Source organism: Cervus canadensis, chromosome 16, assembly GCF_019320065.1.
Source record: "Cervus canadensis isolate Bull #8, Minnesota chromosome 16, ASM1932006v1, whole genome shotgun sequence".
Lineage (NCBI taxonomy): Eukaryota > Metazoa > Chordata > Mammalia > Artiodactyla > Cervidae > Cervus > Cervus canadensis.
The window spans coordinates 2,282,934-2,306,774 of NC_057401.1; the positions used below are offsets into that span (position 1 = coordinate 2,282,934).

A 23,841-nucleotide genomic window follows, 5' to 3' on the forward strand; every position below is an offset into this window, starting at 1 on the left:
CAGGATCTGGGCTCTAAAGGCATGATTTAATGATCTCACTCCAGGTCTGGTGGTCCTGCTAAGACACCCATCAACACATGAATATTTACACACACACACAGTGCCGCAGTGCATATGTTTCTGGTAACGTAGTTTCTTGGAGGGAGCTCAAGGTTAATTGGCAGCATTCATGTCTGGGGTTCCTGAGTAGCATAGGTTTGGCCCCCAGCCCCCTGGCGGGGAGCTCTGGCCATGCACTGAGGGGTCAGATGGAAAATCTGCCCGTGGCCTTCCCGCCTCCCTGCAGCCTGCAGCCCGTGGCACAAAGGCAGCTCTGGACTGGAGCCCATGTGGCGTTTCCACAGACACTCCCGCACCCCCGGCCCTCGCTGAGAACTGCTGTCCATCCTTCAGGCCCCAGGCTCACTCCAGAACGCGAAATCACTGTGTCCTTCCTTCCCATCCCCTCCCGCCTCCTGCGTCTATGGATTTGCTGTTCAGAAAACATCTGTTCCCTCCTTCACCCCTGACATAAGCATCGATCTCCTGCTGGCCCAGCTGCTTAAACTCGCTGCCCTGGGAAACAGACACTCCTTCCTGAGACAGCACAGGTCTGAGGCAGGCCTGGGAGTTCTGACAAGGGGAGTCATGGGGTGAGGGTAAGGGGGGCTTGTCCACACAGGCACCTCCTGACTAAGGTCCGAGGTCAGGGCCAGAAGGAAAGAGATCAGAGGGTCAAGGCCGAAACTCAGGGGTCCAGGGGGAGCCTGCCCCTCCCTGAGAGGAGGCCTGGACAGCCAAGCCCCCACCCCGTCAGTCAGAGACCCTCTGCCTGATGTTGGCAGGAGTGAGGAAGGGCCTCAGGCAGCCGGGGGAGGTCCTGCAGCTGTGAAGGCCCTGCAGCCCAGAGGAGGCAGCCAGATGCCTCGATCCCGCTACTCTCTCCCTGCGTCCGCCCAGCAGCCCCGCCTCTCCCAGTGCTCAGGATGTCGGGCTCCCCCATGGGGCTGCCTCAGCGTCCAGGGCTGCCGCGCTCAGTACCCTCCACAGCCACACCCCAGCATGGGCGCACCTCGTAGGGACACCAGATGCACCCCCAAATATATCTGTGCAATGAATCAAACCTGAACCTGAGAAAGGGAAGCCAGACAGGCCAGATTCCCCATAAACAGTGTTATGGGAGGAAATGATCCCCTTCCCCACTGGTTCTAAGGTGAGGACTTGGACTCATCAGTCTGTCTGTCTGCCTGTCTGTCTGGCTGTCTGAACGGGGCTGGTGCTGAGGAGGGGGAGGCAGGCATGGGCTGAGCAGACCCTCCCCAGGCTGCTAAGTGTGCTGGGGACACTTGACCCACTTCCTGGGCCAGTCTGGGCCTGTGGAAGGCGGGTAGGGAGGCAGAGTCAGGGGCAAGCTGGCTCTTCTAGTGAAGAGCAGGAGTGAGTGTGATGTGATCAGTAGGCAGTCTCTGGCCATTCTGAGGGCAGATGCCAGCTCTGGGGACCCAGAGGTGATCCAGGCACAGACCCTCCCTCAGGAAACTCGATGCGCCCCCAGGAAATGAGACTAAAGCTAGAACCTGCCACGTAGTAAGGATCAGCAAGTATTTTCTTAGTGCCACACGGGTGGATGAGACAGATACTGATAATTCAGTGTGCTGAACACTGTGACTCAATCAACATAAGATTATTGTTCCTACAATGTGCTGGTGAATGAATGCAAGAAATGAACCAGGCGTATGGCCTCAATTGCCTCTACTCAAGGTGGGCCAGAGGACCAGGGAAGACTTTGCAAAGGAGGGGACATTTGGGCTGGGTCTTACGGATGGATAGGATTTCACCCAGTGCACAAGGGGAGGAAATCATCCCAGCAGAGGGGCAGCAAGTGCCAAGGCAGAGAGGCGAGAAAGAGCCTGGCCCGTCTGGGGAGTCCGGAGTGGAGTTGTATGACTGGAATGTGGAGGGGTGCGTGGGGATTCGGGGGAGCCACTGTAAATCTTGGAACAAGGGAGGGATGTAAAGCAAGGAAAAAGGGCACTCTAATCAAACATAGTAAATATTTTCTCATAAAGCAGAAAAATAAATATTTTAAAATTCCAAAAAGAAAGCAACCCTCTAGGCAGAGGAACCAGCCGAGGCACTGGATGGGGGTGTGAATGGTCACAACACATTCACAAAACCATGAGACCATGGGTGGGGAGTCTCCTGAGAGATGATTATACCTCAAGGGGACAGGCATGGCCTTGTGACCCAGAAGGCAATATCTGGGGAGGAGGGATGGAAGAAAAGAAACAGACTGTGAGACTGTGTCTTAAAGATATAATTCCAGAGCTCAGCATCACTCCCATTTCACAGGTCCAGAAACTGAGGCTCAGAGGGAGCCATTCTGACTGGTGTTGGGTCCAGATAATCACTTCTCCATGGCTGCCTCCTTCCCACATTCATATCAAATATAACAACTGAGAACAGCTTGAGTGTGGACAGTGAAGGGAATGTCACCTTCGGAATTAAGAGTCAGGTTTACAGATTGTCAGTGACTTGCTGTGTGACCTTGCTCAGGTGATTCCCTCTCTGAGTTTCTGTTCCCTCTTCCAGGAACAGTCAGCCCTGTGAAATCATGTCTTCAAGGCTGCCTGATATTGAGACAGCAGCTCCCGTCTGGACCTCACTGGGTAGGCAGCTTCCTCATCTGTGAAACGGGCATTAGACTTCCCACCTCCCAGGGCAGCCATGAGGATGGAGGCAGAGGATGTCGGCGAGAGCCTCGGCGCCAAGCTTGGCCCACAGTAGATGTTTAGGAAACACGGAAGGAGTCCACATGAGTGGCCCCTGGGGGACCAGGATTGCTTCAGCAATCCAGGGCAAGTCAGAGCCTTAGTGACTTGTCTCTCCTCTTCTCCATTTCAAAGACTTTTCATAAGCAGCTGGAGATCCAAAGAAAAGCTGTCCTGGATGGAATACATTTAAGAAAAAAAACCAACAGATTTACCTTCCTGCACAGAAGGGGAGTCGTCTTCCCCACAGGGAGCCGCCAGGCTCCAAACTGCTGATTTACTTATTTTTCCTTCTTCATTAGGAGCTGAGGAAAAGGCTCTCTAGTATTCTGGCCTGGAGAATTCCATGGACTGTATAGTCCACGGGGTTGCAAAGAGTTGGACACGACTGAGCGACTCTGACTGTCACTTTCAGTGGTGACAGCGCTTCTTGCTTCGCCCTCAGACCCTGGGCGGGAGCTGGGACAGCCATGTGCACCCAGCCCCTCCTCCGGGGGCCTCTGGCCTCTTCCCCACCGTGAGGCCCTGGGGGTATTCCAGCTCAGCTGCTGACAGCCTGGTGACTGGGGCCAGGCAGGCCAGCTCACAGCCCCGGTCCTCACCAGGGAAAGGACAGCAGTGCACACTCCACTTAGTGATGGCGAGGCCGGGCCCCACCGCACACCTGCCGCCTCCCGGAGACGCCCCCAGAGCACTGGGCTGTGCCGCCCCGGTGGCCAGGACGGCCCGACAGCAGTCTGCCCTCAGCACCAGCCCCGCCTGCAGCAGGGGCTCTTCCTTCCTGTCCTTCTGTCCTCCTGCCCATTTCTCTGCCCAGACTCATCTGGACCTGGAGGACAAGAGAACATGCATCTGATCAAAGTTTAAAGTAGGGAGGGAAAGAAATACCCGGGGCGACAGGACAGGAAAAGACTCAGAAAGCCTTAGAAGAACACTGAGATCAGACCGTGTCCAAGGCCTCCTGAATCATTAATTCTTTGTCATTCTCTCTTCAAATCCTGTCTCTTTCAACCCAAGGAGGTCCCTTCCCAGGTCTCAGCCTGCCCGTGTGGCTTCCTTGCAAGACTTTGCAGAGCACCTGTCCGTCCTGTGTGCATGTGGCCTCTTCGGGCACAGGTTGCTAACAGCTCTGCCACCCAACCTGGAGCATCTCTACACAGGCCCTGGGAAGTGAGGAGAAAGAACGCAACTATGCTGTGTGACCTTGGGCAAGCACCACCACCTCTCTGGGCTCAGTTTACACATCCTTACAGTCAGGGACGTGGGCAGTAAGTAAGTGAAAGAAAGTAGCCAGCACAAACTAGTGTCATTTCCCCTCCTTGATTCCTGAAACGTATTAACTTTAGGATGGACCAACTTCTGACTTTGCCTTCTCTCCAGGCCAGTGAGGGGAGATGCTTGATACAGTGGAAGAACCCTGACTTTGAGCCAAAGGAGCCTGGGTTGGAGTCCTAGCTCTGTACTTATCAGCGGTGTGACCTCAGGCAAGCAACCTGGCCTCTCTGAACCACAGTTTCCACGTCCAAGTGAGGGAAAGTCGCTCAGTTGTGTCCGACTCTTTGTGACCCCATGGACCATAGCCCACCAGGCTCCTCTGTCCATGGGATTCTCCAGGCAAGAATACTGGAGTGGGTAGCCATTCCCTTCTCCAGGGGATCATCCCAACCCAGGGATTGAACCCAGGTCTCCTGCACTGCAGGCTGTTTACCATCTGAGCCACAGGGAAGGTCCTCAAAGTCTACAGATGGGAGCAGAGCCGTGGTGAGGACTTAGTGGGCCATCTGGGGAAAAGCACTCAGCACAGCACCTAGCACACAGTAGGCCAGCCGCAGGGTTCCCTGGCTCAGAGTTTGGTGTAGGGAACGTGAGTCCAGACAGAACCAGGAAGAGGCCGCCAGAAGAGGCCTTCTCCTCCACGGAGAAGAATTTTGTGAATCCCCAGGTCTGAGAGGATCATTCTCATTGTGGGGTCAGGCCACTGGCCTCTGCTGGGCAGATTCTCAGCGTCTCTCACTCCTTCAAGGGCCCGTCAGCCAGGAGCTGGGGGCTGGCATGCGGCGCCATCTGGTGTCCAAAGGGGACGAGCCGGGGCTGAGCCGAGACCCGTGCCGCGGGGTGCCAGGAGCCAGGAGCAACCTAGGGAGGGCGGGTCCTGGGGGATGGGGGATGGGGCAACACCGCGGGGAGCAGACCTCTCATTTAACATGCAGACAACCAACAAGATAAGGAAAGTAAGTACGCCATCCTGTTGTAAGAGCAGAGAAAAAATCAAGCAGGGAACAAACTGAAATTGCAGCTAGAGTGATCAGGACAGCCTGGTTGAGCACAACCTGAAGGCCGTTTGGGCGGATGTGCTGGTCTCTGGAGAACTTTCCTGGCAGAATAAACAGCCAGTGCCCAGCCAGGAATGTAGGGACGGGGACCCAAGGCGAGGATAGAGGCAAAGTGGCCAGGGAGGTGTTAGGACAAAGGCGTGTGGCTTTTACTTAACCTGAGAAGGGAGCGGTGGAGAGCTTGGAGTGAAACCCAAAAAGCAGGTTAATGGCTGTGCTGTGCGCGGACTGATGGATTGGCGTGGGGCTGAGGGCTCACAGCGAGAGGTGAGGAAGTGCCCGAGAGGCTTCTGCGGGGACCTCGCGGGAGGTGACCGCTGTGCCCACCATGGAGGCAGCAGTTAAGAGAGGGGGCCGGATCCTGGATGGACTGTGAACGTGGAGCCAGATTTGCTGAGAAACCAGATGTGCGGGTGAGGCAGAGAAATCCAGACTGACTGCAGGGAGCTTCTTAGTCTAAGCAAATGGCGGGAGCGGGCAGCGTGGTTGAGCGGTCCAAGGCACTGGGTGAAGGCCCATGGCAGGACGGAGGCACCATTAATCCAGTGGATAACGTCCGCATTGTGACTCATCAGAGCTATCAGGTGTGGACATGTTAAGCATGAGATGCATACACCTTTTATTTTGTATTATGTATATATATATTTAATAAGAGAAGAGTAACATCTCATAGCATTCCCAGACATCACTGTTAGGAACTGCAGCTTCAGGCTAGCTATCATCAGCCACAAAGCAGACTGTCAGGATACTTGTCTTGAAATTCCAGTTCTGTAGGTAATATGCTGTGTGGCCGTGGGCAGATCACCTTACCACTCTGAGCTCATTTTCCCTCCATTTCTAAATGGGGTAGGAGGAATTATTAACGTAGAGGTCTCAAGACTCCCTTTCAGTTCTCAGTCTCTTTGATGTCTTAAATATCACCTCTTCAAAGACCTTCCACCACCACCCCCCAAACTCTGGCAGGGTCTTGGTTTACATCCTGGCTGGCTGTGTCTCCCACACTCTAGGCTTCAAGGAGGCAGGTACAGTTTCCACTTTGTTCCAGTTTTTGTCTCCAGTTAAGACAAGGATCTTCTCAAAGATCTTTGTTCAGTTCTGAGGTGCAAGTGGGAGCGACTGAAGAATTTTGAGCAGACGTTTTCCAGGCTTAAATTTACATAATTTATGAAACAATCTGGTTTGGATTTATAAAGAAAGGATCACTGGATTGCAGGGATGAGACTGGATGGGGGAGGCAGAGAGGCCGGCTGGAGGCCACTGTGGCCCCCAGGCACCGGGAGCAGGTGGAGGGGGCGAGAAGGGACCGTCTCTGGTATGTTTGGAAGGTGGAGCTGGCAGGAGACGCTGCTGGACTGGATGTGGTGTGAGAGAGATCAGGGTTAAGCAAGTCCCCAAAAGTGGTGTCCAAGTGCCTGGGAGAACAGTTTCATTAAATGCCCCAGGGAGACATAGGGCGAGTTTGGAGGGAAATTTCAAGGATCTTGTTTAAATCTGAGGGTTCTGTTGTTAGACATCGAAGTGGAAATGTGAAGAAAGCAACTAGAAGCAGGAGTTGGCGTTCAGGGGGGAGCCAGGCTGGAAATGGAAATTGTGGATCACTGTGCGTAGAGGTGGTGTGTAGAGGTATGGTGCTGGAGGAGGCCACCCAGGAAGTCCCCTGGGCCCTGGAGGCCTGCCTGTCACCATGTGGAGGCGGGAAGGACACACAGGGACAAGGGAGGCAGAAAGCAGAGAACAGGCCACCTGCTCCAAGGGGCAGAGCTCCAACCACAGTGCCTTGCCTGCAGAGGCCCGAGCCCTGGGAACCGGGGCAAGCTCTCTGGGACCGCTGTCTGGGCCAGCACCACTGACTCATGCACAAGGAGAGTACTGACTGATGGCCTTCTGCATGCAGAGACCGCATCCGTGGCTCAGCCAGCATGACACCTTCTGATCCCAGGCCTCTGAAGGTATTTCCCATCCAGCACCTCTCCCTGTTGATACAGGACAAGATGAGGGACCAAGGAGGTGGACAGTCCCCCACCATCACCTAGCAAGCCTGTGGTAGGTAACGCAAGAACAGAGGCCATTTTTTGTTGTTGTTGTTTGGCCTGTGGGATCTTACTTTTCCAAGCAGGGATTGATCAGAGCCTCCTACATTGGAAGTACACAGTCTTTTTTTTTTTTTTTTAATTGGAAGATAATTGCTTTACAGTGTTGGTTTCTGCCATATATCAAAATAAATCAGCTGGAGGTATACATATTGGACCTCCCTTCTGAACCTCCCTCCCGCCTCCTACTCTGTCCCATCCCTATAGGTTGTCATAGACCACCAGATGTGAGCTCTCTGGAGTGCAGAGTCTTAACCACTGGACCACCAGGGAAATCCTAGAGGATGGCTTTTAGGAGACAAAAGGAGGGAAAGAAAGCGAGCACCTCCTGTAAACACCTCTTGCATTCCTAGTGCTCCCCCGCCCCCCCAACAATAGTGCCCGCCCCAGGGCAGGTCCTCTCATCTCCACTTCACAGATGGATACACGGAGGATCAGAGATGTGAAATAACCTGCTCAAGGGCATGGCTTGTAGTGGCAGAGCCAGACCTGCAAACCAGGCTGTCTGCATGCAAAACCCACCCCCAATCCATCCACAGCACCAACAGAACAATGTGTAGGATCCACTACAGAAAAATACAAATGCATTCAAAACAGACAACCTATCAGCAACATTTTTAAATTAACATTATCTCTAGGACCACAGCATCTACAATAGATTAAAATAAAGATATATACACATATTAGGTATATCCTGTGTATGGGTACCTAGGGGGAATATGGATTCTTGATCCTTTCCAGCTCCTCCCTGGCCCCTGAGAGTCCTATAGGCCAGGATCCACCGGATCAGACATTGCTTTACCACCCCTGCTCCCTCTTGACCTCAGACCCTAACTGCCTGGCAAGGCTTTCTCCATAGGAAGCTGCCACTCCCGTCTCTGCCCTGAATTATTGCAGGAGCCTCCGCAGTGGTCTCCCCGATTCTGCCCCTGCCTCCTCGTTGTTCTTTGCCTCATCCACTCTTTGCCAGCAGACAAAGAGATACTGTGAACAATAAACCAGACTACATCCCTCCTGTGCTCAGAACTCCTCCCGTGCTTTCCATCTCACGCAAAGAGCACAGGCCCGGCCCCACCTCCGTCGGCGCCTCTGTCCCCACCTCCCTCCCTCACTGGCCCAGCACTCCAGCCTCCCGGCTGGTCCACGGACTTGGTGCCTGTGCTCCTGCCTCAGGGCCTTGGGTCCTGCTGTGCACTCTGCCTGGAGCACTCTCCACACATCCACAGGTTCAGGCTCACCCGCCTTCTGCTCAAACGTCCCCTTGGGGAGACTGTCCTGACCTCCCCCAGGTCCAGCACCCAGCAGCCCCCCTCTCTCCTTCTGTGCTTTCTGGTTTCTCCTTGATACTTTCACTCTTTGTCACATTACACATTGTAGTTGTTTACATGTTATAACACTTTGGCCACCTGATGCGGAAAGCTGACTCATTGGAAAAGACCCTGATGCTGGGAAACATTGAAGGCAAAAGCAGCAGAGGGCGGCAGAGGGTGAGATGGTTGGGCAGCATCACCAACTCAGTGAACGTGAGTTTGAGCAAACTCGGGGACAGGGTGAAGGCCAGGGAAGCCTGGCGTGCTGCAGTCCGTGGGGTCGCAGAGTCAGACACGACTTAGTGACCGAACAGCAGCACTTTGGTTTCCTCTCTCCCTTTATCCCTACTTAAGTGTAAGCTCCGTGCGGACAGGATCATCTGTTCTGTTCACTTCTGATTCCCCCACCCCGAGAATGGTGATGGGCCCAGAAAAGGTGTTCAGAAAATATTTGTTGAATAAACGAATGTCAGATAAAATGGACCAGGCCTCCAGGAAAAAGATTTGTCTATTCTCTCCTGTCTCTGTTCAGCTCAAACCAGGGGGAAGCGAAACGTGCCAAGGGAATGAAGGGAAGTGGGCCCTGCGGTGGGGGGAGTGCTCAGAAACCCCCAAGACCTAGATTTGAGATGGCTTACAGAGGCAGGTTTACAGTCTGTGCTTCAGAGGACAGTGTCTGTTTCCTTAACCCAGGCGCCGGGGCCCTCACTCACAGCTCCTGCCCTGGGGGAGCCCGACCCGCTTCAGATTCCCGCCGCCATCTGCGGACATCTGCGGATGTGCAGTGGACCGTTACCGCCCTCGCTCCACGGTTTTGAGCTCTACCCCGTGCCAGGCCTGTGCTAGCGCTCCACCTATATCCGCCCATGGACTCCCGTCAGGCATCTCTCTATGGCCTGGAGCATCCCCAGTTCCTGATGAGAAAAGTGGGCCTTAAAAATACCAAGCAACTTGCTAAGGTCACACATGTAGTGTCTAAGGTCTTAACATCTATGAAATGGAAATTATATTTGCTGGATTTGGAATATAGGTTGAGATATATTCCTCCCCCTCCCCCCTCTCCCCCTCCTCCCCCTCCCTCCTCCCCCTCCCTCCTTCCCCTCTGCCCCTCCCTCCTCCCCCTCTCCCCCTCCTCCCCCTCCCCCCTCTCTCCCTCCTCCCCTTCCCTCCTTCCCCTCCGCCCCTCTCCCTCCTCCCCCTCTCCCCCCCTCCTCCCCCTCCCCCTTTAACCCCGCCCCTCTCCAGTCTGTCTGCTTCCTCCTCTCCTGGTCGCGAGCAGCCCCGTGGGCAGTTCTTGGGGGCACCAAGCCCCACATAAAGCGGTCTCTTCCTTTCGCTCCTAACAAGTCGTGCGGCCCTTCCCAACACAGCGACGACAGGACGGTGGGAGCAGGGGACACTGAAGAAGCCTCCGCAGCTCCCGCTCGCTGGAGCTGCTTCCTGCGCGCGGCGCGGGGAGGAGACTTTCATCAGTTCCAGACGTGACCAGGAGAGGGCAGCAGCAGCCCGAGGAAGGACCAGGGCCCGGCTGCCGCAGCAAGAGCACTGGCGACCTTACCTTGGGAGCTGTTTACACTGGAGAGCAAGTGCCATTCCCTGGGGTCCCACGACTTGCTTCACCTGGCGCAACCCACCTTTTATTCCTTCACAAGTTTCCACGGGAAACTGTAACTGTATTCGACTAAGGCTGCCCAGCTGCTATTACACTCCTCCTGCTGCTGCTGCTGCTAAGTCACTCAGCCGTGTCCGACTCTGTGCGACCCCATAGACGGCAGCCCACCAGGCTCCTATCCCTGGGCTTCTCCAGGCAAGAACACTGGAGTGGGTTGCTATATCCTTCTCCAGTGCATGAAAGTGAAAAGTGAAAGTGAAGTCGCTCAGTTCCACCCGACTCTTCGCGACCCCATGGACTGTAGCCTACCAGGCTCCTCCGTCCATGGGATTTCCCAGGCAAGAGTACTGGAGTGGGTTGCCAGTTACTGGTTAATAATTTCAATAATGATAATGATTAATATTATATAATGATAATAATGATAAGACTCTAGTTAGATGATCTTTAGAGTTTCTTCTGGACTAACAGTCAATTCTGTTTGTACTTCAGCAACTTGTAAAGTACAAACAAACAAACAAAAACACTCATCTCTGTTGGATATTTAAGAAAAACAAATACTCCTCCAGGAGTCAGTATTTCAGGGATAGACCTTGGAGCCAGACTTCTTGGGGGTTGAATCCTGCGTCCACTATTAACTATGTGACCTTGACAAATTACATCATGTCTCTAAACTCACTTTTCTCATTAATAAAACAAATCAGACTCATAAGATCATTGTGAGAAGTAATACAGCTGAGGTAACACATGTGGACATATAATACCCAAGTTCAGTAATTCCCCAACCATCTGTGGTTGTGATAACTTCCATTCCATGTTTCCATGGTCCACTCTCACCTATGGAACCTTCTTGTCCTCCCATCTCCCTGACACTTTGTAATTCAGTAGTCATGTGTGGTCCACCTGATGTACCCCATGGACTGTCCATGTCCATGAAATTCTCCAGGCAAGAATCCTGGAGTGGGTAGCCATTCCCTTCTCCAGGGGATCTTCCCAACCCAGAGATCAAATCCAGGTCTCTTGCATTGCAGGCAGATTCTTTACCATCTGAGCCACCAGGGAAGCCTGGTATACAGTTGTTCACAAGTCAGATCTCCTTTCTCCACCTCAATGATTCAGTTGGACGAGGTTCAACTGCATGTGTTCAAGTTCCAAAATAACATAATGCTAGAGCATGAAGTTTTTCTCTCTTACACATTAAAGAAGGCAGGAGAAGATAGGTACATGGTTGGGGTGGCAGCTTCAAGGAATCATGAAGAACTCAGGCTCCTTCTATCTTCCTGTTCCGCCAACGTCAATCTATGGATGTTACTTCATGGCCCAAAATGGCTGCACAAGCACCAGCCATCAATTCTACAGATGACAGTGACAGTGGATTCCTGAGAGATTTAAAAAGTAGAATCAACAGAACTTTGTGATGAATTCAGAAGGAAATGAGGACCAGGGAAATGCCAAGTGTGACTCCTGAGGGGCTGATATGAAAATTAGATATTTTTCCCATCTCCTGAGATAAAGACAATGATCTGAAGGCCAGGAAGTGGTGGGCACTAGAGTTTCACAATGGATATTAGCACATCAACACTGAGAAAGCTTGCAGGGCAGAAACCTACCCAGCCTGGTAGGTTAGCAGGGTATGGAAAAGTCAACTAAATCTAGGTGAGCTTGAGCCCATGGCTGCCATCTTGAATTTCAGGTGAACACTTATGTGTCTTATGGTTTAGGCTGTGTATCTCTGGATGATGATGCTCCCAAACTGCAGGTCAATATCCAGAGCTGAGTTAAAATTAATCATGCCAAAGGAAAAACTGGCAGTGAAAATCTTTGACTGGTGCCTCAGTCTTTGGACAACAGAGGCATATCTATTTTTCTACACACACACCAAGGATATAGACTGAGTGAGAAGTGGAGCATAACATCAGGGAGGATAAACAGTGTTTACTATTAATAAAATCTTAGTGTGTGCTAGGCATGTGGGGATATATTTGAGGAGAAGCCTGGTTGTTTAAAATTCTCAGCCCTCACTTGCCACTGCCTGAGATGCCAACAGACTTTGTAGTCTAGAGAACTAATACCTTGGGAATATCCTGCAGGGGAAACAGTAAAAGGCAGCTTGGCACGGGATGAACAGAATGGACTCTTGCTTCCTTTGGATGCATAGGAACTGGGGGCTGGGGGGTGGGGAGCATCGTCTTTCAGGGAGAATCCAAACTCCACCCTGGAATTGCTACTTCCTTTTGGCTTGCAGCTGTGCAGAGGAGTCAACATTTGCTGAACCACAAAGCCCCTGGGTGCAAAAAAAGAATATATCGCGGTCCCCACTGTTCCCTTCCCCAAGGAACTGATCCAAGCAGAGGCAAGTCCCCACCTCCCAGCTCAGAAGGCAGATCTCTTTTATTGCCTCCCAACATGTGTTCATGGAGGCCTGAGGGCGTGGCCTCTCCATCGCCCTGGGTCCCCGCCAAGAGCTTCTTTCCAGACTCCATTCTGAGCCTCCATACATTTCTCTGGGGCTGTTGACCTGGTCAAAGTTAAGGCATCAAGAGAAAATGTGGGCTTCCCTGTTTCTGCCCTGCTGTGGGGAAGGCCTTTTCAGGGCCGACCCCCCTCAATGTGAGAAGCTACTCTGGGCCCCTCCAGGAGGCTGTGCTGGTCCCCAGGGAAGGTGTCTGTCATCCCGACTGTGTTCTCTCTTGCAGGTAAGTCAGGCTGGACCAGCGGGAGGGCTGTGTGATGGCACACTGGCAGTTTGGGAGCAAAAGCGGCCACAGTAAGACACGAGTCTTTCGTTGCATCTCGATTCTCAGATAGGGTGGTTTCAATGTGCAGGTTTCTCCTGTTCCAAAGGAGACTTCTCTGGGTCTGGAAAGGGGATGCCAAAACTTGGGGTCACACCGAGGGCCCCTAACTTTGATTGGGGGAGGCGTGGCTTTTGGTTGGAGGGGGCAGTGGCTTCTGGGTACCGTAGGTACTGTAAGGCCTGTGCATGTGGCTTGCACTGGGCTGCCTGCTCCAAGGGAATATCTCCCCATGATCTATGACACTGGCTCTTAAGAGCTTCCTCTGGTGGCTTCCAGTGGCTGAGACCTACCGTCATGGTTTGGGAGGGTGCGGGAACTTTGGGGAAACCTCATCAGTCCCACCTGGATGCTCTGAAAAACCCTCGACCTCAGTGGCATGCAGCCTCGGCCGTTTCCAGACTCTTGGGCATCCCACTAGCTATGTCTCCCATCCCTGGCTTTGCGTCTCTTCCTATCACTGTCTCCCACTCATCGCCTCATGTCAAAGTTGCAGCCAATGGGAGCAGTTCTTAGACTCCAGTCACTGCACGTGTGTGGGGGGAGGAGGCTGTGATGTGGGGGAAAGGCCAGGTTTTTAGTGACATTCGATTTGTGGCACTAAAATGCCAAAGGCTCCAGAGGCACCTGTGTGTGCAGCCTCAGGACTTGGCAGTTAGCACCCTCCCCCTCCGACCCCCTGTACCTTCTCCGTGGTTCCAGGCCTCGGGGGTCCTGATGTGGACAGGTCGTGTGCACAGGGCTATCTCTTGCCTAAAAGGGAGTTGGGGACAGTTTCTTCCATGTGTGAGAGGAATTCATTTTCTCTGGATTTTAAGGGGACAGGACGTGCCAGGGTTGTGCGAATCACTGTTCTCAGGATGCTTGAGAAAGAGGTGCACCCCAAGGCTCGATGATGGTTTCTCCCAGGGTGCTCTGGGGCGGCTCATTCTGGCCTTCGTGTCCACTGGGAAGACGAGATGAAGGAAAGATGTGCGTGCGTCCATGCTTGGTCGCTGCAACCCCATGGACCGTAGCCCACCAGGCTCCTCTGTCCATGGGGTTCTCCAGACAAGAATACTGGAGTGGGCTGCCATGCCCTCCTCATCTAGGGGATCTTCCCAACCCAGGGATCAAACCCATGTCTCTTGTATCTCCTGCACTGGTAGTCGGGTTCTTTACCACAAGCACCACCTGGAAAGCCCAAAGGGAGAGACAGATGTCTTCAAACTTCCACTTGAAGAAAGTCATTCTGAGGTGGCAAACCCAGGATCTGGACTAGGTTCCTCTCTCTGAGAAGTAAATAAAGTGTCCCTCAGACCAGGCTGGTGTTCGGCTGCCCATACACAGCCTGAACCTCAGTCACGAGCTTCGCTAGCTGGCAGGGGGTGCCTCCCCAGGAAACACCCCACACCCTCAGTGCTTTGCCCAGACTCTGAATCCTCGCGTCCGCTGGTGTGTGCGGGAGGCCTGCTCCCCTGGGTCTCAGCCAAGACTCAAGAGCAACACCATCCTCTTGGCGATGTTTTCGGCCTTTCAGTTGGCTTTGTCCTCTCAAAATCAAACTTATGGAATGTTTCTGTTCGTAAACTCCATCCTCCCCAAGATGGAGTCTTTTCCGGCCTTTGGGAAAAAAAGCCCAGAAGCCTTCAGGGTTGGCAGGAGGGGGGGCAGGGGTAGCTGAAACATTCAGTGTCTCAGAGCAGGGGCCGGTGCCTTACAGCTTTTGCTGTCCTCACGTACTTTTCCTAGCCCGAGGCCCTCAAGGGTCCTGAGTGCTTAAGTGTGCTTCGTTTCTGGAGTGGGAGCTGCTCGGGGCCTCCTCGTGGTGCACGGCCTCAGTAGTTACCCTGAAGCAGTGGGATCTTAGTTTCCTGACCGGGGATTGAATCCATATCCCTGGAAGGCAGATCCTTAACTACTGGGCCACCAGGGAAGTCTCCAGCTCATTTTTAAGCACTTTGAGAGTCTCTTTGAAAATGTGAGGTGAGTGGTTGACGCGGTGACCGTCAAGACTAAGTGAAAAGCCCTTGAGGACGTGAACAGCACAGCAGGCGGCCCGGGAGGCCCCGCAGGCGTCCTTCAGGACCAGCCCAGCCCAGTGCACAGACCCGCCCCCAGCCTCTCCCTCCACCCCGGCTGGCTGCAGCCTGCCCAGATCCCTCCCGTCCATGAAAGTGACAGAGAAGTCGCTCAGTCGTGTCCAGCTCTTTGCAACCCCGTGGACTGTCGCCCGCCAGGCTCCTCTGTCCATGGGATTTCTCAGGCAGGAATACTGGAGTGGGTTGCCATTTCCTTCTCCAGGGGATCTTCCCAAGCCAGGGACAGAACCCAGGTCTCCTGCACTGCAAGCAGACTCTTTGCTGACTGAGCCCCCAGGGAAGCCCCCATGAAGTTGGGGTTGATGTGCGTCCTCCTCTTGTCAAACGAGGATGCCCCTGTAGGAGGTGACTCAGGTCCTCTGAGTGCGCCGCCGAGTCGGCCGTCAGCCCTCCTCTCCTCCGAGGTGTGAGCAGCCTGTCCCCCTCGGTCCTCACAGCCTGCTGGGGTGTCTCCAGTGCCTCTTGGTCAGGTGCGTGAGGACAGGGCATGAAGCCGTTGCCCAGACCACAGGCCAGCAGAGCTGCAGAGGACCCCGACTGATGCCCCCGCCACTCCTCACGGCTTCTTTCTAGACCTAAGTAGGGAAGGGTGTCAAGAGCCCAGGGGCTGCTCTCAAGAAGCAGATGGGCAAGAGGAAAAAGGGGAGGGGCCACATGTATTGAGCACCGACTGTGTGCACACAGTGCCAGGCACCTGACTCATTGTTGCTGGTGTCATAGAGCTCCAAAGCCTACGGGAGCAGATGGAATACCAACCCCCTCCACTTGCCTGTCTCCCAAAGGGCACTGTCATTAAAGGGTCCCAGCTCACTGAATAAACCTGGGGGCCACAGGGGGCCCCCATCGGCCTCCAATACTGCTTTCCCAGTATCTTCATCAGAGTGATGGCTGAGACCCACAGCCAGGCATAAAGGACAGGTGTGGGGGAGTTCCATAGGAAATTTCCTTCAAGTCCCAGCCCCCTCAATTTTCTTTTAACCTCATCTGCTGTGTTTGCATCAAGCCCAGGAGAGTTGAGGGCTGAGGGTGGATCTGAGAGAAGCGAATTCAGATGCAATGATTAAAATCAATATTCAACCAGAGCTTGCATCATCCCACTTCATCTTTAAACCCACAACCTTCTTGTAACTGGGATTACTGTCTCCATTTTATTGGAGGAAATGGAGGTTCTGAGAGACCAAGTGAGTTACTCAGGATCAGCCAGTGAAGAATTGATGAATCCACGTGTGGGAGTCACACTTTCCAAACAGGAGCTGTAGATACTACCTGATGGGACAAAAGGGGCTTTGCCACTGTAATTAAGTTTGGGACCTGAGATGGGGGGATTTTCCTGGATTATCCAGATGGGCCCTAAATGTAATCACAGGGCCCTTTAAGCGGGAGGCAGGGACTTCCCTGGTAGTTCAGTGGTTAACATTTGTTTCTTCCATTGCAGGGGGGCAGCGAGGGAGATAGGTTCGATCCCTGGTCGGGGGTCAGCAAAGTGACTCAGTTATAGACATATATTCACAGACATAGAGAGCAGACCTGTAGTTGCTAAGGGGAAGGCGAAGAGGGGAGGGAGTTTGGGGTAAGTAGATGCAAACAATTACATTTAAAGTAGATAAACAACAAGGTGTTACTGTGTAACACGGGGAACCAAATCCAATCTCGTGGGATAAACTATAATGGAAAAGCCACAGTAGACTTTTGAGCAGGGGTTGAATGTGTTGATATCTGTGAGCATCTGTCTGGCTTTTCTGGGAAAGTGCACCCGAGTGGAGGAGTCCGGAGGCCAAGTCAAGACTTGCGTCTGTTCAGAGCTGAGGGGAGAAGGGCCTGAGCTGAACAACAGCAGGAGCAGGAGCGCCTGTCTCTCAACCCAGACCACTGCTGGTTTCTGCCCGCCGAGTCCCCAGCAGCCAGGCAGGTCCCAGAGTGAGTGCTCAGGGGACAAGGGAGGGAGAGAAGAATTCAAGACCACTGAGGTTTGCAGCTGCCGGAAACTGAAGGGTTTGGGGAAGGCTTGGGGCACCAGCAGAGGGCACTGGCTGGCAGCCCAGGGTCCTGTTGGCTCTTTTAGGTCCTGGCCTGCCCTTGCTCCAGGTCACAACCAGTTCAGCAAAGGACTCTGCTGCAATGATCGGGGTGAAGCAGGGGCCCAGAGCTGAGGCAGGGCGACCCTCAGGCTTCAGGGGAACCCCCAACCCTGTGCAGCTTGGCCTTGAGGATGTTAATAGTTATAAAAGGAGGAAGGTTGAAAATTAACAAACAAAGTAGACAACATATTAGAGGGGGAAAAAACCAGAATAAATCTCAAAAAAGTAAGGGAAAAAAAGGAACTAATAAAGGTAACAGCAGAAATTAACTTTTGAAAATAAATAAGTAAAAGTGAAAGTAGCTAAGTCATGTCCGACTCTTTGTGACTCCAGGCTTTGTAAATTCTCCAGGCCAAAAAACTGGAGTGGGTAGCCTTTCCCTTCTCCAGGGGATCTTCCCAACCCAGATGGCGAACCCAGGTCTCCCACATTGCAGGCGGATTCTTTACCAGCTCAGCCACAAGGGAAGCCCAAACATACTGGAGTGGGTAGTCTATCCCTTCTCCAGGGGATCTTCCCGACCCAGGAATCAAACTGGGGTCTCCTATATTGCAGGCAGATTCTTTACCAGCTGAGCTACCAGGGAAGCAAATGCAAATGTAAGTAAAATGCTAGATGAAGTTTTTGTAAGATTGATCCCCCCCCACCTCCCGCAAAAAAAAAAAAACCAAACCCAGAAAGCATAAACAAATTTTAGGGGAAAAAAAGGAAACATAAGACCTTTAGAGATTTAAGAGAACATTCTGAACAACCTTCTTGCAGTAATTAGAAAACCTGTAGAACACAGAAAAAATTTTATAAAAATATAGACTTACCAAAACTAACTCAAATGATATTGAAAACTTATAGCCTCAGATAAATTATCAGGTAATAAACACCTTTTTTCAACACGGGCTTCAGACCCAGACACTTTACCAGTTGATTGTAATGAATATTCAAGGAATATTTTAAGAAGGAAGACTTCTCAACTCATTATCAAGCACACATAAGCTTGACATCAAATCCTGCCAAAGAAAGAAATTAAAATTTAATATTGCTCACGTAGATATATTAATAATTTTTTGTATATCCTCAAAAAATACTAGCAAACTGATTCCAACAACATAAAGAAGCTGAGGTTACTCGGGAATAGAGGGTTGGCTTAAAGGCACTTCAAGCAACGTACATTAATAAAGGACAAAAACGATGCGCTCATCAACGCATGGGGATGAGGTAAAATTGTTTGATAAAATCTCCCTTCTATTATCTTTTCTAAAGAACTTATGGGGTTTATTTATTTATTCATGGCTACCCCGGGCCTTCATTGCGGCGGGGCCTTCTCTACGTGTGGTTCTCGGGCTCTGCGTCGCAGCGGCGTCTCTTGTTGCCGAGCAGGGGCAGCACATGCTGTGGCATGCAGACTTAGTGCTCTGCAGCCTGTGGGGTCTTCTCGGATCAGGGATCAAACCCGTGTCTCCTGCGCTGACAGGTGGATTCTTTACCACTGAGTCACCAGGGAAGCCCTGTCCGTTATCTTTTAAAACATAGCAAACCAGGATTAGAAAGAACTCTCCTAGCCTGGTAAAGGGTATTTGCAAAAGCATGCAGCAAACACTATACCTAAGAAAGAGTCATTGAAAACGTACCCTGTAAGGGCATTAGCATCACTTTTTTAAAAACGGTTTTGGAGACCCTAGCTAGCACAGGAAGGCAAAAGAAATCAATAAAATGTGTAAGAATCAGAAAAAAACTAATTTATGGGTGATACATTTGCATAGATTCAAATAATCTAAGATATATTGTTAAAATTCTTGAATCCAATGACGTTTTGGGACAAAAATCAATGAAAAACAAACACCAAGAGCAAAAAGATAGAAACCTGCCCTTTAAAAAATGCCACTTAAAATAATATCAAATATCTAAAACATCTAGGAATAATCTCACAAACGCTGTACAAGACATTTGTGGGGGGAATTAATAAAATTTTATTGATGGCATTAAGGAAGATCTACGTAGATGGTGGGGCACGTCCCTGTAGCTCATCTGCCTGCGATGCAGGAGACCAGGATTCGATCCCTGGATCAGGGAGATCCTCTGGAGAAGGGAATGGCAATCCACTCTGGTATTCTTGCCTGGAAAATTCCATGGACAGAGGAGGCTGGCGGCCTACAGTGCGTGGGGTCGCAAAGTCGGACACAACTGAGTGACTAACAGACACACAGACATAGATGGGGAGAATGAGCCATGACTTCAGACTGGAAGACAACACAGTAAAGATGTCAGTTCACCCCAAAGTGGCCTATGATTCTGATGAAGATCTGATCAAAATTCTAGCATTTGGAGAACTTTAAGAACTACTCCCAACATGTTTATGGAAATTCAAATAATCAAGAATGACAGCAATACTTTTGAAAGAACATAATGAGAGGACTGATTGAACCGACTAGTAAGACTTACGATAAAGCAAGAATGGTGAGGAGAAGGAAGTTGTACAGAGACAAACAAATAGACGAATGGAAAACAATAGCTCAGAAGATCACTCCCACAGATACAGAGAGCTGATACGTGACATGCAAATCTGTGGAGCAAACAACAGACTTTTAGATAGCTGTGCTGGGACAATTGGTAATCTATTGTGGAAAAAAGCTGAATTCCTACTTCATGTGCTCAGCCACTTCAGTCATGTCCGACTCTTTGTGACCTGATGGACCATAGCCTGCCAGGCTCCTCAGTCCATAGGCTTCTCCAGGCAAGGGTACTAGAGTTGGTTGCCATGCCCTCCTCCAAGGGATCTTCCAACCCAGGGATCGAACCCCAGATCTCCTGCTTTACAGCCAGATTCTTTACTGCCGAGCCACCGGGGAAGCCTACTTCATACCCTGTATAAAAATCAGTACCAGGATGGGAGAGGGGTTTGGGGGAGAATGGATACATGTATATGTATGGCTGAGCCCCTTCGCTCTTCACTTGAAACTACCACCAGCTATGCAAAATAAAAAGCTTAATGTTTGGGGAAAAAATCAATACTGCGTATGGGACTTGCCTGGCAGTTGGGTGGTTAGGACTCCGAGCTTCCACTTCAGGGGGCACGGGCTCAATCCTGGGTCAGGGAAATAAGATCCCACATGCTACACATCATGGCAAAAAAAAAATAGTACTAGGTGAATTAAAAATCTAAATGTAAAAAGGAAAAATGATAAAACTTTCAGAAGACAATATAGGAGGACATATGTATGGCCTCAGGTTAGGAAAGAATTTCTTTAAGAAGATACAAAAAGTATAGACCATAAAGAAAAGATGAATAAGTTTGATTTCATTCAAATTAAGAACTTTGCCCATCAGAAGACACTTTGAAAGTGAAAGTATTAGTCGCTCAATCACGTCCTACTCTTTGCGACCCCATGGACTACCCCACGGAGGTAGCCCACCAGGCTCCTCTATCTATGGAGTTCTCCAGGCAAGAATACTGAAGTGAGTTGCCATTTCCTTCTCCAGGGGATCTTCCCGACCCAGGGATTGAACCCGGGTATCCCGCATGGCAGGCAAATTCTTTACCATATAGGCCACCAGGGAAGCAAAAATCACTTTAAAGAGGGTTAAAATATGAGCCATGGAGTGGGAGAAGTTATTTGCAGCACATATTAATATAACCAATAGAAGACTAAGTATCCAGGATGAAGTTGAAAAAAGCAAACACTCTAACATTAAAAATAGGTAGAAGATAAAAAAAAGTAATTTCACAGAAGAATTTTAAGGCTCACAATTCTATGCAAAGTTGCCTAACCTCATTAGTAATCAGAAAAATGCATATGAATACACAGTGAGAAGGATTTAGAGAACAAAATTATGGTTAACAGAGGGGGTGGATAAGGGGGAGGGAGAGTTAAAGAATTGGGGATTGACATGTACACATTACTATATTTAAAAATGGATATCTAACAAGGACCTACTATATAGCACAGGGAACACTACTCAATGTTATACATGAAACTAGATGGGGAAATAATTTGAAAAAGAATAGATACATGTATACATAGAACTGAATCACTTTACTGTCACCTGAAACTAACACAATACTGTTAATCAATTATACTCCAACATAAAAAGTTTAAAAAAAAACAAGTGCTTAGTCCTGTCCACTCAAGACCCCACAGACTATAGCCCACCATATTTCCCACTAAGCTATGATTGACTGGCACAAGGAGCATATTTTAAAAGGAACCTTCTGAATCCAAAGCAATTTCCAGTCTGGGGAATTTTAGACCCAGTAATCAGGAAAAGGGTGAATAAGAATCGGGCTTCCCAAGTGGCACAGTGATAAAGAATCCACCTGCCAATACAGAAGACCCAGGAGACGTGGGCTCAGTCTCTGGGCCGGGAGGAGCCCCTGGGGGAGGAGATGGCAACCCACTCCAGTATTCTTGCCTGGAAAATTCCACAGACAGAGGAGCCTGGTAGGCCACAGTCCATGAGGTCTTAAAGAGTTGGACATAACTGAAGCCAGTGAGCAAATATATCTGAAGGGCAGAAGGGTTTGGGGCCTTTTTGGCTCCAAACCAAAAAGGTTTGAAGGGTATAACTAGGAAAAGGTGGGAAGGATGCAATTCAAAGTCAAATTTGGATTGGATCACATAAAATCTTGTACTTACCCTGAGATTCTTGGAAATCCAGTTGTGTCAAGGGAAGGGAGGAGATTTCTAGAGTTTTTCTATACGTATCCCTGTGAGTTTTTCCTTCTCCAGCTACCCACAGACCTGGGTGCAGGCCAAAGAATGTTCAAACTACTGTATAATTGCACTCATTTCACATACTAGTAGGTTTATGTTCAAAATCCTTCAAGATAGGCTTCAGCAGTATGTGACCCAAGAACTTTCAGATGTACAAGCTGGGTTTAGAAAAGGCAGAGGAACCAGAGATCAAATTGCCAACATTCACTGAATCATGGAAAAAGCAAAAGAATTCCAGAAAAACATCTGCTTTATTGACTATGCTAAAGCCTTTGACTGTGTGGATCACAACAAACTCTAGAAAATTCTTAAAGAGATGGAAATACCAGACCACGTTACTTGTCTCCTGAGAAACCTGTATTTAGGCCAAGGAGCAATAGTTAGAAACAGATATGGAACAACGGACTGATTCAAAATTGGAAAGAGAGTAGACAAGGCTGTTTTGTGTCACCCTGAGTATTTTATTTATATGCAGAGTACATCATGCTAAGTGCTGGGCTGGATGAATCACAAGCTGGAATCAAGATTGCTAAGACAAACATCAACAATCTCAGATATGCAGATGATACCACTCTAATGGTAGAAGTGAAGAGGAACTAAAGAGCTTCTTGATGAGTGTTTAAGAAGAGTGAAAAAGCTGGCTTAAAATTCAACATTCAAAAAACAAAAACATGGCATCTGTCTGCATCACTTTATGACAAATAGAAGGGGAAGAAGTGGAAGCAGTAACAGATTTTATTTTCTTGGGCTCCAAAATCACTGCAGATGGTGACTGCAGTCATGAAATTAAGACACTTGCTCCTTAGAAGGAAAGCTATGACAAATCTAGACAGCATATTCAAAAGCATAGACATCATTTTGCTGACAAAGTTCTGTCTAGTCAAAGCTATGGTTTTTTCATTGTCGTATATGGATGTGAGAGTTGGACCATAAAGAAGGCTGAGTACTGAAGAACTGATGCTTTCAAATTGTGGTGCTAGAGAAGACTCTTGAGAGTCCTTTGGACTGTAAAGAGATCAAACAATTCAATCCTAAAGGAAATCAGTCCTGAATGTTCATTGGAAGGACTGACGCTGAAGCAGAAGCTCCAATACTTTGGCCACCTGATGGAAGAACTGACTCACTGGAAAAGACCCTGATGCTGGGGAAGATTGGAGGCAGCAGGAAAAGGAGAGTGACAGAGGATGAGATGGTTGGATGGCATCATCAGCTCAATGGACATGAATCTGAGCAAACTCTGGGAGTTAGTGAAGGACAGGGAAACCTGGCATGCTGCAGTCCATGGGGTCACAAAGAGTCTGACATGAATTAGTGACTGAACAACAACAGCAATAAACAAAGTCCATAGCATTAATCCAGCATGAATACCTAGTGCTTAGATCAGATTTTAGACCAATCCTATCTCCCTCAGAATATCCCCATCCATTTCCTTAACAAGTGCCACCCGGCTGATGTTACAGGAATCTTGGAACTCTCACCATCTATAATCTTCTATCTCCCTCCCACTGATTTTTTCTTTTTATCTCTCCTTCCTGAACATAATTTATTTTTTACTTTTAAATATTTGCTTCTGTTAAAAAAAAAAAAACAACAACAAATGAACGCCTGGGACAGATTTATAAAGAGCATTCCTGGAGAGGCGGGTGGATTAATTATTCAGCATCCTCTCCCTTTGTAACTATTTATTGTCTCATATGCATTTATATGGTACCTATCATGGCAGATTTCGCTCCTTGCTAGAGACATAATTTCCAGGGACTGAGTCCTTGTCTAAGATGCATAGATAGTATTGCAATACTATTTTATTTCTGACTGTAATGGCACGTGCCATTGTTGGGTAACTGTGTTCATGTTTTTAAATGTGAAAAATAATCAAATATAACTTGAAAGAGATTGTACAGTAATTCAAGGGGATATTAAACCACCAGGAAGTTAGCTGGCAAATAAATAGGCGTTTGTGGCTGTCAGGGTGAGCGATGGGGAAGCGGGCTGCTGTGGGGGAGGAGGAGAGAGGGCGGGAGATGAAGCAAAAGGTAGAGCTGCTGTCCCTGGGAGTGTGTTGGGGGGGATCAGGAGGAGAGGACCTGGA

At 50.0% G+C, this 23,841-nt stretch overlaps 1 protein-coding gene across 4 annotated transcripts in view; it reads left to right on the forward strand.

Annotated features, from left to right (window-relative positions):
- KCNIP1 (potassium voltage-gated channel interacting protein 1) overlaps window positions 1-23,841 on the forward strand; it is a 395,303-nt gene that overhangs the window by 277,705 nt on the left and 93,757 nt on the right. Inside the window, exon 2 of one of the 4 annotated variants that reach the window (XM_043488824.1) lies at window positions 12,789-12,859. The exons of the other annotated variants lie outside the window; for them this stretch is intronic. Within the exon in view, the coding sequence (XP_043344759.1) occupies window positions 12,823-12,859 (37 nt within the window). The 5' untranslated portion in view covers window positions 12,789-12,822. The remainder of the gene's footprint in view (window positions 1-12,788; window positions 12,860-23,841) is intronic. 4 annotated transcript variants of the gene reach the window in all.